This window comes from Mixophyes fleayi, chromosome 7, assembly GCF_038048845.1.
Source record: "Mixophyes fleayi isolate aMixFle1 chromosome 7, aMixFle1.hap1, whole genome shotgun sequence".
NCBI lineage: Eukaryota > Metazoa > Chordata > Amphibia > Anura > Limnodynastidae > Mixophyes > Mixophyes fleayi.
The window spans coordinates 67,187,068-67,202,410 of NC_134408.1; the positions used below are offsets into that span (position 1 = coordinate 67,187,068).

Below are 15,343 nucleotides of genomic sequence, written 5' to 3' on the forward strand. Positions count from 1 at the left end.
TATTATTCACTATGTATTTCTTTTGGCTTTACCATAACCTAGGACAGAACTTTTAAATACACTTGCTATGCAAGTTGTTTATACACTGTATGTTGGTGTGCATAAATGTATACTATATATAAAGAAAATAATGTTGCAGTTTTTGTTTGTCCCTGCCTCAAAATTCTCTATTTGATTTTCCCCAGTATTCCTTTTGAAATATATACTGTTATTATGCCCATGATGAATAACAGCTAAGTATAATATAAAATATTAATAATTTAAGTGCCACCGTTTGTTTTCTGCTCCCTGGAGAATAAGTGCTTGCTTTTCTTCCTCAAGATCTGGTCTCTCTCGAGCAACGACAATACCCAGCAGCTGATCCTGCATCCCTTCAGGAGTGATCATAAAATTCAGCAAGGTGACCTGCATGATATTAGTGACATTGAAATGTAAATATTTACACATTTTTCCTACTTAATGAGGAACAAAATAAAACCTTGGCTTAGAGACGAAGGCAGCATTTTTGACCTTTCAATAGCGTATTTCTAATTTGTTCAAAAGGAGCACAGCATTTAAATGTGAACTTTAAAGCAAGATAAATATCAGGCAAACAAACACAGTAAATAAAAAGATACATAATAAAACATCAACCTCAATCACATTTTTATAAAGCAGTATAAATAATTATTTAGAATTGTATTTTCTCTGGCGGCGGTTGACAAACATAACTTTCACCAAGTGGCTAATTTGCTAAAATATCATTAGAATGGAATGCAAACATTACAATAAATTTATCTATTTAGCTACAAATTTCCATAAAATTGATGCAAACAAAGGTTTTAACTTTCAATCGCTATCCCATATTTTAATCATGTATAAAACATATTATTTTCTCTAAAGCAATTTAACTAAATACAGAGTTACTTCTGGTGGTAAAAAAAAATACAAAATACAAAATCTAAACTGACCTTGACAGAGGTTTCAGGTAAATAATGAGGATTCCTCAGTTTAGTTGTAATGTAGAACCGGAAATCAGGAGCATACTCAATAGTGGAATCACCAAGGCGAATACACACACTACCTCCTTGTTTAAATGTCTGCTTTAGTAGAAGAGGCTCTAGAATAGGATCTAATTCTTCTCCGACATTTTCCAGTAGCACTAAAATATATACAAGTTGAGCAATAATGAAAAATGAACAGATGAAATACAAGCTTGGCAAATTAGACTCAAAATGCACAAGCTAAATAAAATACATAGTAGTAGTTTATAATTTAATACATTTCTTAATTTACCAGCATAACTGAAAAACAAATGTTTTGCACACCAATTCATTTCTGCATTAGGACTTTCTATAACCTATCTACTGGTTCTACAGCAACACACAGCTAAACTATTATAATGAAAAAATTATAGTCTTAATATATATTATCCAGAAATCTGATTATGATTAAAAACAGGGATTGAATTACAGGATTTCTGCATACACAGATAAGTTATAGACTTTTGCCATTACATTTTTTACATAGTCTATTCAAATCATATTATTGAAGTACAAATATAGCCTTATAGGTTTGGTAAAGTACTGTTTTAGACATAGGGGAATATTTACTAAACTGCAAGTTTGAAAATGGAGATTTTGCCAATAGCAACCAATCAGATTCTAGTTATCATTTATATATTCTACCTAATGATACCTAGAATCTGACTGGTTGCTATAGGCAACATGTCCACGTTTTCAACCCCACAGTTTAGTAAATATGCCACATACTATCTTATATTTTCCTTGTAAGTAATGGTGGTCAAGACTGGTCTTGCTGGGGTTCTGTCTTCGGCATGGCTAACATGCCCATTGCCTTTATGTGGCTTCTTTGCAATATATGCAGTTTCGGCACGTTTAGTAATACCAACAGAAGTGTTAAATAATTCAGGACAGCATGTTCCTGTTAATTAGTGATATATATATATATATATATATATATATATATATATATATATATTAATATATACATACATACATACATACATACAAATATATACTTACACATATATGGTTTTTGGAAAATCTTGATATATTTAAAAATAAATTAAAGCTAGAGATTTAAATGTCATAATGCCGTTTCCTTATGTAACCACAACATTATGGAATTATTATGTAAAATCGAGCAAGTGAAAATATATTGTATATTATCAGTTATGTCAAAATTCTACAGATCATGACTTCTTCATCTACCATTGTGTAAACCTATGCATTTTCTAAACCAACAACTGCATCAAGAATATTTTTTAATGAATATATAAATATGCAGTGCTTCACAAAACAATTAAAGGAGCTAATTAAGAGAATTTTCCACAAATGAATCTTTGAACATGCAGATTTTACCACCTGCTGTTAATACAGCAATTACAGTTTTAATGTGATTAATGATCAGTACAAAATGAAAGGCAAGAAATTTACCACTCATTTTAGAAAAACAACATTTAACTCTTTATCTTCTGAGTATAATAATATACACAGTAAATTTAGTACTTTAAGCCTACCTGGGGTACCGAACTGGATGCAATTTTCCAGCGTTCTCACAAAGTCAGGGTCACTTAGCTTAATGATATGTAAGCTGTTGGCCTTTTCCATATTCTTCACCCATTTATTTGCCTGACCTTGTGGATCAATCATCAAAGGCCAGCGTCTTGCGTTCCTGTAATTGCATTCATGTAAATACTTAACATTGTTTATTTATACATAATGCATACTAAGTATGCAGTCTTCAACAATGTTTATTGAATGTTACCTCTCTCAACCTCAGTCTAACAAAAAGCATGAATAATTCAAATAAAGATAAAGCTAATAAACAAACTATTGCTTTTGTATGAAAAGACAAGATGCACGTTATGAGGTGACATCTTCAACAATGAACTTTAACAAAGTGAAAATTAAAATATAATTGTCAGTTGTTTGGCAGATGTTTGCCAGCAATAGCGGGACTTTATAAACTTTAATTCCAGTTTTTTTATGTTGAGTTACATATACATTTTACAATGGAAGGAATTGTAATTCTTCAAAATTCCAATATGTCAGTTATAGAATTTCTTTTCATTTAACATTTCAGATAATATCACACTACAATAACAGAAAATAAGTAAACTAAAAGTAGTATTAACTGAAACAATAAATATAATGGTTTTATTTATCAGAATGTGACATTTTATGAGATGTTCAAATGCATTTTAAAATGGCTGCAATTTTTGTTACTGAAACTCAACAGGTGATGCTACTATGGCACCTTGCAGCTAACTGAATGGCCCCATAGAGTTTAGTTCAGTTAATGCATTGCTTCACTAAAGATTATGCATTGTTCAGTCTGATACATGACCAAGACCATGTCCCCGTAAACTGTATATCCTTATTAACCAAAGATAATTTTATAGGCAAGGGATTGTGTAAACTTAAAAGAAACTCCTCACTGGCTTGCCCCTTCACCAAATAAACAAAATTACCTCCTGTTAAGCTCTTACTTTCAATTTCATTATACTTTAATATAATTTAATATAATTGTCATTAATAATGAACTGCATAAAATTTCCCCTCATAGATTGCCCTAAAATCTCAAATATTCTTGTACATAACAAACTGACTAAAAATAACAAAAACATTTTGAAAACTGTTTTAATAAAAAAAGAGTTTGACAATTATTGAACTTGTCTCTACAAGTCATCTTTTAATTATCTGGGGTTTACTCTTCACCTGAACTGCTGGGTCATCTGAAGCATTCAGCAAACCTGAATGTCTCTGTTCTATTCTACTGGTCAAGTATAATATATAAGCAATAGACTGTTGAAGGATTTGGGGTCATCAGAGTATTGGGAGCAAGTGGTGCACCCCAGGAAAGTAAAACTCCTTATGTCATCTTAACATGGTGAATAGAAGTTTCAATGTAGGGCAAGTACAGTAAAACCACGTTCATGCACTTGCTACCTACATAGAGATAGAGACTGTTAAAGATTCACCTGTCATACAGGGATGGCCTTAGGTTTTTTTTTTCTAGGGGTCGGGGATGGTGATTGGGCACAGCCATGCCCCTCCACTCTGCTTGGTTGGCCCCGCTGGCCTTGCCTCCTTCTTCCAGATGATCGGACATCTCAGCAGCAATTTAAAGGTATTAAGATTGCTGCTAGAGGTGGATGGGGGAGGGGGCTAGTGCCCCGTTCACCCCCCTATGCTGTCATAGGCATATCTGTTGCGGGTGCTCGACACCTGGTGCACGATACGTGATGATGATGATTATCAGAATGGACCTTGCAAATACTTAAAAATACATAAATATAAAGACATAAAATAGCGTGCCACACTTGTGAGCTCAATTTCCCTAAGGAATTTAGCTTTGTGCTGAATGGGCTGTTTAACATTATGACGCTAGAACACCATGCTTCTGGTGCTGTTGTAATAGTGTAACCAGCCCAGCCGGTCATAGCATAGTGCTGGTAGCAGGTTTTTAAGGAGGACCCCACCCTGTTTGTCCACCCACAATAGCTGCTTCTAGCCTAGACTATGAGCGCTAATGCTGGTAGCACTTTTTAGAAGGAGGGCAGTTTTTTATTATTAATTATTTACTAATTAAGAAAACATTAAAACGCCAGTCATCATCATCATTTATGATATGCTTTAAACATATCTTCCTCCAGTGTATGTATTTACATAGAATGTTTAATCACAACACTAAATTAGGCCCAACATGTTTTCACATACAAGTTCATTGTGACAAAATACTTCTGCAATTGTTTCATAGTGGTTATTAATGGACCATTCTTTCACTAGTCTTTCAATGATGATGTTCTAACCTTCATACATGTGATAGGTATTTCAACGTGTACTCCTTGATAATACAAGTTCCAGATGCAACTTACAAACGGCTATTGCTATTGACTTTTTTTATTGCAACTTCTTGTCCCCCGAGACCAGCGCCAACATTTACGGGACAAGTGTGTTGGTACAAATCACTTAGTCAATATTATGAAAACCTGGGAATCTATCAGGAACCAGTGTCAATGGGGTAATTATTTAAAGAAAAACTCAAGCACACAGAAGGATTATTTTATTCTATTGCAATATCACAATTTTTTGTGAAGGAGAATTGTTTTTTGCTTTGCATAAAAAAACATATTAAAACAAGATTTTGATATGTGTGCAAAATATGAAAGCGAGCAGCAAGATGTAGAAGGCATTTCAGGCAGAGCTTTTTTTTTTACCAGACAAAAGATTGATTAAAGATGACCTTGAAGGCAGTGTTATTAATTCCAATAGACCGCTGTCTGATCAACCTAGTTGTACAAGATGCATCTAGCCCGCAATAAAGTGTAAATATATCAATAAATTTTATATTACAAACAACACAACTAAAATAAGAGCAGACACAATACATTCCCCACTTTGGTGGGGGTACAATAAATATATTGTTGGTTGTAAGCTGAAAACTTTCAAATTGATAAAGAGGAAGTTAAAATAACAAATATACAGTGCCACATAGAGGAGTTGCAAACCAAAAACATACATTCCTGACTGAAAAATAGGAAGCATTAAGCCACATTCATTAAATTCCCCAAGCAACACCATGATGCTCCAAAACCCTCCCCTGATATGCCCATACCATGACCACTATAGGTAAAATCATGCCAGTTTCCAGTAGGCAACTTCCCTCTGATATACTGACAACTCTTGTCAAGTATACAAAATGTGCAATTATTTTCCAAAAATGAACAGATGTATTGTGCCACTACTGATACACAATAGTACATAAGTATGTACTAAGTAATAAGCACAGTCGTCTAGCCAAAAATGAGCCTATTGTTTCCAAATATGTTACAAAATATAGAAGCTGCCTACACATATTATGTGCTGCTCTGTATGAAACATTAATTCAGATTTTAAAAATATACAATTAATACACTTGTTTCACATAGGTAGATAGAAAGTAAAGTAGTACAGCTAAAGTAATAACTTAATATGGAGATTGAAATTATTGTACATCATAAAGGAGTTTACAGTGTAAAGTCTTGTGAAAAATCTGCACTTGGAAACAGATTGTATAATGGCAAGCTGCCGAACTTTAATAAAACCAAATCAGAAGATCATAAACCTGATTTAGAGATTAAACTTAGTGACAAAAATAACACTGGCACAAGAAGAGCAGTATAGTGCCAATGCTATGAACTTCTACAGTCATAAAATGTTTTGTTTCACAGCTCTAAAAGATAAATGAGTATTGCTACTATAAGTCAGGTCTTTTAATTCATTACTGATCCAATAGGCTTAAGAGTATTTAAATAACATATTGTACCCAAATAAGCACAAAGAGAAATCCATGTTATATAGTGTATTGCTACCATTATGTCACAAATGTTCTAATTATCAACACCATAATATGCTATAAATTAAAGTGTACTTGCATGATTCTCAACCACACAATGTTTTGATATGTCTTGTACTCACTTGAACATTTATCCTGCAATATTTTCTGCTACTCAGAACATAACCAAAATTAATCACTTTCACCACTCTCTCAAAATTCAATGCAGCAACAGAAACAGGAGGAAATAAACTACAAAAGAACCCATACACAAGAATTTTGCAGCCAACACCTGTGGTTAATTTTAAATGTGACCTCTGGCCCACCACAAAGCATTTTAAACACACAATCTATCACAATGTGAATCAGCAGCTAACGGGTTAAAGCACGTATGTAGTAATCAATTATTTTTTTATTTTTTACTGTAGCTAACCATCAGCTTGTGAATTAATTTTTGAACATCTAGACACAACTTATTAGCTTTCATTAAATGTATAGTGCTGATATATGAAGGGTTATAACATGACATTAAAGCATAACAACAAGTACAACCAAAATGATAAAAGCAGATAGCTTAAATGTCACTAATACTTGTGTAGCCTCCTAAACAGGAATTAAACTCAAATTATAACAAGGTATGTTTAAGAAATGACCTGGTTGGTCCTTCAGTCTTTCAAGTTAGATTCCCGTCACAAACCCTTCATTAAAGAGTCAAGTAGGTGGTACCATGAGCTACAGAATTATACATTTTTAGACAGCTCATAAACTAAACACTCTAGGCAGATATTGAATAGGAAATACCTTTTATACAAAATTATCATTATTGAAGATTTCCTACACATCCTGGTCCTGAGACTGACACCACACCCCCATATAGAACTTAGGGGTCTATTTATTAAGTATAGGAAAGCTCTAAATCCTGCAAATCTGGTGTTTTTCCAGTAGTACTGCTGCCGTCTTCCTTTCACTATTGCCATCTCAGGATAGCAAGAGCAGAGGCTCCCTACAGAAAAAATGCTCATACATGAGCAAATTGACCCAGACTTGCCTGGGGAGCAGAAAGACTCCTCTTACTGCTGCTGGGCAGTGTTGCTGGGCAGTTGAGCATTGCTCAGGTGCCACAATGACTATCGCTGCGATAAGTAGAAAGAGAAAATCTGCGTTATCATCCCTGCTTATTAAATAGATCCCACAATTTACTTCCAGAGTGTGTTTTTTTCAAATCTGTTTATTTCTGAACTCAGAGATATGCCTTCCTTGAGGCATTTGAAACAGCTATCTCAGGCAGCAAATGTGGACAGGCAGCCAATGTAAATTTCGTTGCTGCAAATGTTTAAATGTTTTCTGTCTTGCCGATGTTACGAGCCGCGGCGGTGCCCAGCCGCCGCGACTCACTCACCTGCGTCCCGGCCGTCGCTATGGCGACCGGGACGTCACTTCCGGCCCTGACCCGGCCGTTGCCGGGGCAACGAGAGGAAGCCGGGCGCAGCGCTCACCATATGTTCTAGCCTGTGGGCTAATTAATGCAGCCTATTAATTATGCTGGGGGCTGTGTCTAATTCAGAGCTAGGCTCTGATTGGTGGCCACTGGTATTTAAGGCAATGAGGTCTGCTGCCTCATTGCCGGTTACAGCTTCTGTGTTCCAGTCTGCTGACCTGCTAGTTCCTGTCCTGTATCCTGATATCTCTATTTGACTCCCCGTGTATGACCCTTGGCTTTGATTTGGACCTTGCTCGTGTTTCCTGTGACCCTGATCTTTGGCCTGTTTACCCGTTCTGCTATTTGCCTGTGACCCCTGACCTCAGCTTGTTCATCGATACCGTTGTCTGCTGCCGGCCCTTGACCTCTGCGTGGACCTGACTCCTCTTGCCTGGGTTCTCCCCAGCTGGTACGCACTTCACGACCCTCTGTCAGTCTGCGGCCCAGTCTGTCCCCACCATCAGGGGCTCCAGTGAACACCTGACTGGCAGAGTAGATTCCGGGTTGTGTTGTGCCGGCTGGAGGGCTTCCTAACATTATAACCGGCCCACTCACGGAGACGAGGTTGGAATGGATGCAAGTGGATCCTCACCGTCTCCGGCACAAGCCCTAGCAGCTCATGTTGAGTCCTTATATCAGATGATCCAGGGATTGGCTGAGCGTCTGTCTGTTCAAGAAGAAGCCGCAAAAACTTACATTGCTGTAGAAAGAGTAGCTATAGCAACCTACAGCAAAAAATATTCATATTTTAAACAGGCTTTTCAGTATTGCTCCTCCACAGAGGGAATTCCAGATACTTATAATGTTCTCTTACATTCGGCTATGAGGTCTGCCCTGAGCCTAAATTGATTGTTACATATTGCCTTATACACTGCATTCGTAAACATATTTTCCATCAACCTATCTCACAGAATGCAAGCTTCTAACCTCATGCCCTCCATTCACTGCAACCTGATCAAAATGATTTAAGGCGGCCATATACATTAAGATTCATGTGTTTGGTAAGCCAATTTGGCTATACACAAGTGACAATACACTCATACACATAACTATAATGGCTGTATTTATGGCTTGAAATCCAGATGGATTTCAGTTATTCTCAAACATCTTCCGTTGTGATTTTGTTTGGTCTAAATTGGCCACAGTAACAAAGAATAAGCCTTATGTATGGCCAGCCTAAGGGCATTTTAAAGCCTGACTATGGGTCCTTGTATCATTATCCTCACTAAAAGCTATAGTGAGGATAATGACATTGGAAAAGTGGCTAATATTGCCTTGCAGAACTTTGCACAATTATGATCCAGGGATCTATCTTTATGGAGTTTGTATGTTCACTTGTGTTTATGTGGATCTCTTTTGAGTGCAGCAGTGCCCTCCCATAGTCCAAAGACATAGGCTAATTGGCTTCTAAGTAAAAGTGTCCCTAATGTGTCTGGTTTATGTGCCTCTGATTGGGAAATTAGATGGTAAGCTCCAGTAGGCAGGGACTAATTTGTAACTAATTAGCTGCTGCTGATGAATAAAGTTATTTGACTCTACAGTGTATGTTGGAGCTATAGAACTAAAGGATAATAAGATAACAAAGTAGCAAACATTTTTTTAACCATTCAGCAACAAAACAATACAAACAAAACATGTTTCACACTGCATTTACTAGAACAACATGTGAATTCGTCAACCTCATAGAATTAAGAGCCAAATAAGTTGAACATTTAAATGCATGCATCAGCTGTAGGTGGCTGGCAATAAAATAAAAGCATGCAGAGAGCTCAATGTGAACAACTAGAGCTAACCAATTCCTATCACTTCAATAAAATTGTCATTCTTGCTTACAAAGGTAACCATATGTTTAAGGAACACATCTAAAACAAAACTAAAAAAGTGTTGTAGAAGAAGTAAATTAAATAATTTACTGATTTTACCATTACAGAAAAATCAAGAACAAACATTGCCATTTTTTTTAAGCCTTAAACATCCATTTGTTTCTTTCTGGTCACTAAAAGCTTACACATTAACATGTTTTGGAAGGATAGTAATGACATGCATATTATTATAAGCCACAGACAAATCTTATTTGGTCAATATCTGATTGATATAATACACGTCTGTTTCAACTTAGTAATTACCAGGGCACCTGTAATCACATGACATATGATGTAATAGGCAGTGAGGCTTTTGGAACATTACACCCATCTCCTTGGTGACTGAATGGCTCAGACTAAGAGACCAGGTTATACTTTCCTGGGAACTAGCTGAAAGCAAAGTGTTTCTTGAGAATTTCGCAAAGGGTGACTAACGTCTTGTTAAAAAGGTACAAAACTTAATTTTGACCAAAAAAATGTACAATACATTGAACTATTAAATTAGTATCACCATTTGTAATTAAATAAGAAATCCATATAAAAGCTAAAATCTAATGTAATGTTAGGTATATTATGTTTACCTTACCCAGCTTTCTTAAGAATTACTCATTTCTAGTAATACAAAACACCTGAGCAGATTTAAAATGTTGTACATGTAGGATGGACTGCAGCAAGCGAGACATCATTGCACGCTGCATTCTTTAAATTATATGTCCCTGCTAACCATGCTGCATGAATTACATAACTTTGTGCCTTTAACTCCTGGGTGCTCAATCAAAAGAGAGTAGCATTGGCAACTTGCTCTTGCCTCTTTTGAATCAAGCAAGTGGGGTGTCGATTGGGACCAGTGAATTATCACTAGAGGCAGAGACCTGGTGGGGAATAGTTAAAGAAACTTTCTCTCTAAGCTGTGCTGGTGTAAATGCATTAAGATTGATGTGGGGATAGAGTGGACATATCACCTGTGGGGATAGAGTGGACAGTTTGAACAGTGGTTCTGTGACAGCCAAGGAAGCATGACGAGGAGGAAGGATGCTCTGCCTACCACAAAGTAAATATGTATAATCCCGCCCAATGAGAAATAACCCTACTCCTCCTCTGATGGCACAGAACCTCCCTCCAACACAAAGGAAAAGGAACAGGGAGTAAGTATGGCAACAGCTGCTGCAGCTCCTGCCTCCACACTAGCAACTGCTTTTAGGAAGAGGATGGAAGGAAGACTCTTCTTAAAAAAGCATCCAAATCTCATGCCTCATCCTCCAAAAAGGTGATCCTGAAACAGGCTGAAAAAAGACGACAAAGCAACCGTTGGCTTCAACACCAGTCACAGAGCCTTTCCCTGGGTAGCTCTTCAGGACTCCTGCACTACGCCAACCAGCTGAAAGAACTGTGGCTGGGTTGACCACATGTGAAGAACTGTAATGTGTTCGCCTGCAAGAACTTCCAAGTGACAGGTCACAAGACCGAGGACTGCCCCTAAAAGACAACTGGCAACCTCTGTGGATTGGCGAAACACATATATGGACTGCCCACAGTAAGTCAAGACCTACAACACTGCTGATGCAAGGAGACTGCCAGAGAGTGGACCCCTCTAACTCTGTGGCTGAAGCCCACCCAGAGAATACATAAGGATCTTGGAAATCTTTTAAAACTGTCCTCCTGTCATCCTCCCACTTCCATCCACTGAGAACGCAAATCCTCTCCTTCCTGCTGCCTCAATTTCCCCCTTCCTCTTCTTACCGTTGATCCTGCCCTCCTTCCACATCTGCTCCCGTAGTTCCAAAGTAGCTGCAGAGCCATAGGTTATACTGTATACAGCCAGCCACATAATTCCCTTCTAAAGAAGAACTGTCATCATATTAATGGCACCTAAAACTACCTTAAGAGATGGGCCGCTGCTAATGTACTACGGGTAAGTGCTGTGTGCTTGCTAACCAGCTGTAGCTGTATTACAGCAAAATAAAGTTGAGATCCTGCGCCGAAGAAATTTTCTGCTGAAGTTCATAAACTTGAACTCCTTAAACGTAAAAGACTAAGGCATAAGAATGAATTTTCAACATCAAGTGCTAGTACCAAAATAGGGATGCCTTCTACACTTAATATGAAAGTTCTCCAAAATGATGCTGAGGCGTATATACACCAACCAGCCTTAACATTAAAACCACTGACAAATGAAGTGAATAACATTGATTATCTTGTTACTGTTACAGCTGGTGGCTATTGTCATAAGCTTGCAAAACTAGGAATAGAGGTATTCGCCTATAGCAGCCGCCTTTCCCATAGAGCTTAACATGCTCACAGGTACTCAGATGCCCCCAGGTCTTAACACTAGCATAGTGTAAGCTTATGAGCCATACCGCAGCGAGGGAGGTAGGAGGCAGTCGGCTGGATGGTAGCAGAAGGACAGAAACAGGCCGAGGTGATAGATCTGTAGCAGGTAGAATGGTCAGGGTCAGGCAATAGGTCAGCAGTGGCAGCGAGCAGGGAAATCCAGGAATCGGATCAAAAGGTTAAGGCTATCAGAAAACAAGTGGAGTCCAATTAACAGGCCAAGGGTCACAAAAGGGGGTCCAACTAGAAAGCTACAGAAAGTATATAGCTCACAGAAACAGACAGGTTAGCAACTAACTATGTCAACGATATAACTGGCAGGGAGACTAAGCCCTCCCTGCCTTATATACCTAGGAGAGCCAATCACAATGCAGGTGACACAGCAGGAGAAAATCAGCCTCAGGGCTGTTTAATCAACAGTGTCTGTTGTGTACGTGCCCGGCTGCCTCTCATGCTTCAGACAGAAAGCATCCTGGCCGCAGTCCTGACGACAGCTGGGATGAAAAGGAAATGACGCCCCGGTCGTCATGGAGATGTCCGGGGCACGGACCAGAAGCAGGTAATGATGGTTTTGGGTACCCCCACGGCTCGTAACAGTTACAATGGTTTTAAATACATATCAATAAAGAATAACATTTTAATTAGGTGCAAGAGAATCACAGAGTGCTCAGTTATACACTTTCATTTCTTCTTCTTCTTTTATTCTTTTTGTAGGATAGAAAAGTGTCAGAACACACAATGCATCGCAGCTTGCTGCGCAGCCGCTGACTGGTTAGAGTGTCCATGCTGGATGCTGTCCACCACCGAAAGGTGTTGACTTTGCCTCCAAATTCCCCAGATCTCAATCCGATTGAACATCTGTGGCATGTGCTGGAAAAACAAGTCTGAGAAATGGAGGCCCCATCGTGCAACTTACAGGACTTAAAGGATCTGCTGTTAATGTTTTAATGTTGTGGCTGATCAGTGTATATTAAAACCACATATACATCTAAACTATTTGTTTATGCTTGGATGACGAGAGTTGAAAGTTCAGTTAGTGTTGGTTGCGGAGCGTAATTACAATGCAGTAGAAAAGTATTTGTTAATGTTTTTTAAAAATTAATTCCATTCAGAAATGAAAGTGAGTAAATAGCTACAACACACGAAGCTCTTTAAAGACAGTGCAACATGGCTATTACCATTCTTTATAGAACATTGTAATCAGACAGATTTCCACCATGATGAATAAAGGAACTGTGATTGTAATTATGTATCCTCAATAAGATTTTTCTGCAAAGCTTGATTTGTCTTCTTAATCTGTGCTAATAGCAAGCTATTTCAAAGGTCTGATTTCACCAAATCTTAACAATATTTTTTCTAGCCTTTTTACTTAATGAAGCATTTTCAAATCCATTATGCAGATTTATATATAAAAAAACCCACACACATATTTGAAAAAGGAACACAAAACACTTGCCAATTAAATCAGTAGACAAGATGTATCCTTCAGCTCTATGTTTTTGTGTAATCATTTATGTAACATTCACTTGCTATACATTGTCATAAAAATCATAACTTACGAAATGATAATGCCATTGTCAATGGAAAAGCTGTCTGAAGGTAAACCAGCAATGTTCCATGCTCTGATTTTCACAGGCTCCCCTAAAGTGCTGGTGAGAGAAAAATCTTCTGAACAGGGTATATTCTGTTGTTTGCAAATTGCACTCCATTCCTTTGTTTGCATCTAGAAGATAAAATGTTCTCATTAGTTTTTGTAATAAACTGTAAGTTATAATTACAGAAGTGAAAGCGGAAAAAAAACAATATAAAGACAATTGTTCATAATGTTGCAAGGATGGCCTTGTATAGCTTATATTAGATAGCCATTTTAAATGTTTGTAGCATTATTTGGCTAGTTCTCTCTCAGGTTAATCCCTTCCTGACTGGATGGAGTTTCATCTTAATGACTGGAGTCATTTTTTGCATTTTTGTGCTACATTGGTCTTGCCAGGAATTACTTTTTCTTAGTGTAGCTAAAAAGCAAGATTATATTGCTAATAATAGATGATTTCATTATGTAGCATATTGGGTTAAATATATTTTTATTTTATGGGCTTTAGAGATTAGAAAATGGACATAATAAGTCACAAAAAATACGAATTTCCTTAACTCTCACCACAGTAAGTTTTATGCATCCCCAACTATTTGAACTAAAAAATTTCCCCCACTACTACCTAATGGGGATACAATTATAAATTTGGGCACAGGGTGATTTCATTAGAAGAAGGGAAACAAATTATGCATTTTTTATACTTTGACAACTAGTACACTACTCTCTCTCTCTGGCAGCTAACACAGCTGTAAGAGTAGAAAAGAGAGAGTGGTAGTAAAAGATAAATATTCTATTTTTTGTGCTTAGCCCTTAAAAGGAACATATTGAGACCTACATAATTGATACTTATTTTGAAATTAAAACAGGGAAAAAATAATAATGACATTCTAGTTGTTTAAAAATAAAGATGGCATTTAGCTCTGGGACAGGAATTGCCTGGATGGTGGATTTCACTAGCACAGTGGTTAGAGAGAAGAACATACAACCTGAAGATACTAGTTTTCAACATATGGCTACACAATTATTCTTGCGTCTACTTAATCCATAAATTGAAGAGAATGCCTTTCTTCAATACACAGGTATCTGGTGAGCTCACTTCTAAAACAATCAGTGTTTGGAAAAGCTGCTAGTGAGCAGCTAAACTGGTGCAGAAATATTGCCCAGCTTAACTAGGAGTTCGGAAATGTGGCAAGAGTTAGGATGAAAATGAAATGACTGGAATCATGATTAAGGACTTCACTACTTAAATCCATGTGTTTCAAATTCACATTAAGACTATTTAAATTTTAGCTAGCACCTACGTTGTCAGGAATATATTTGTAGATTTAGTTTTTTTATTAGAATAAACACAAGACATCTGTAATAGAAACAGGCTGTGCTATCAGCATCGTTCACAGAGGAAAGTAGTGCTTGTGGGCCTGAATCTCACTAAATCAATTTGTGACTCCAGGATGCTATGGCTATTGGTGCTTCACAACATTCAAACATATATACAAACTTCCATAATCATTCTACAGTACATTGTCCAGTCATATTAGCCAAGATACTTTTTAAAGTTTTCTGAAATACAGTAGATGGTCATACTGTTTACAGTATCTTCTACAGAACATTCAGTTATTTATATATTTCAACATTACTTTGATAGCAATATATTTTGTAAAATAAACTACTATGACTGGTTTTTCTGTAATCACATACAACTTGGTAAATCATAAGACACAATGGTGTGGTGATATACTAACAGGCATGTGGACAGAG

General features: G+C 37.1%; 1 protein-coding gene across 1 annotated transcript in view; it reads right to left on the bottom strand.

Moving 5' to 3' along the window:
- DNAH7 (dynein axonemal heavy chain 7) overlaps nucleotides 1–15,343 on the bottom strand; it is a 379,127-nt gene that overhangs the window by 93,103 nt on the left and 270,681 nt on the right. The window contains 4 exon segments of the mRNA XM_075181345.1: nucleotides 272–405; nucleotides 951–1,141; nucleotides 2,522–2,676; nucleotides 13,554–13,717. Of these exon segments, the coding sequence (XP_075037446.1) occupies nucleotides 272–405; nucleotides 951–1,141; nucleotides 2,522–2,676; nucleotides 13,554–13,717 (644 nt within the window).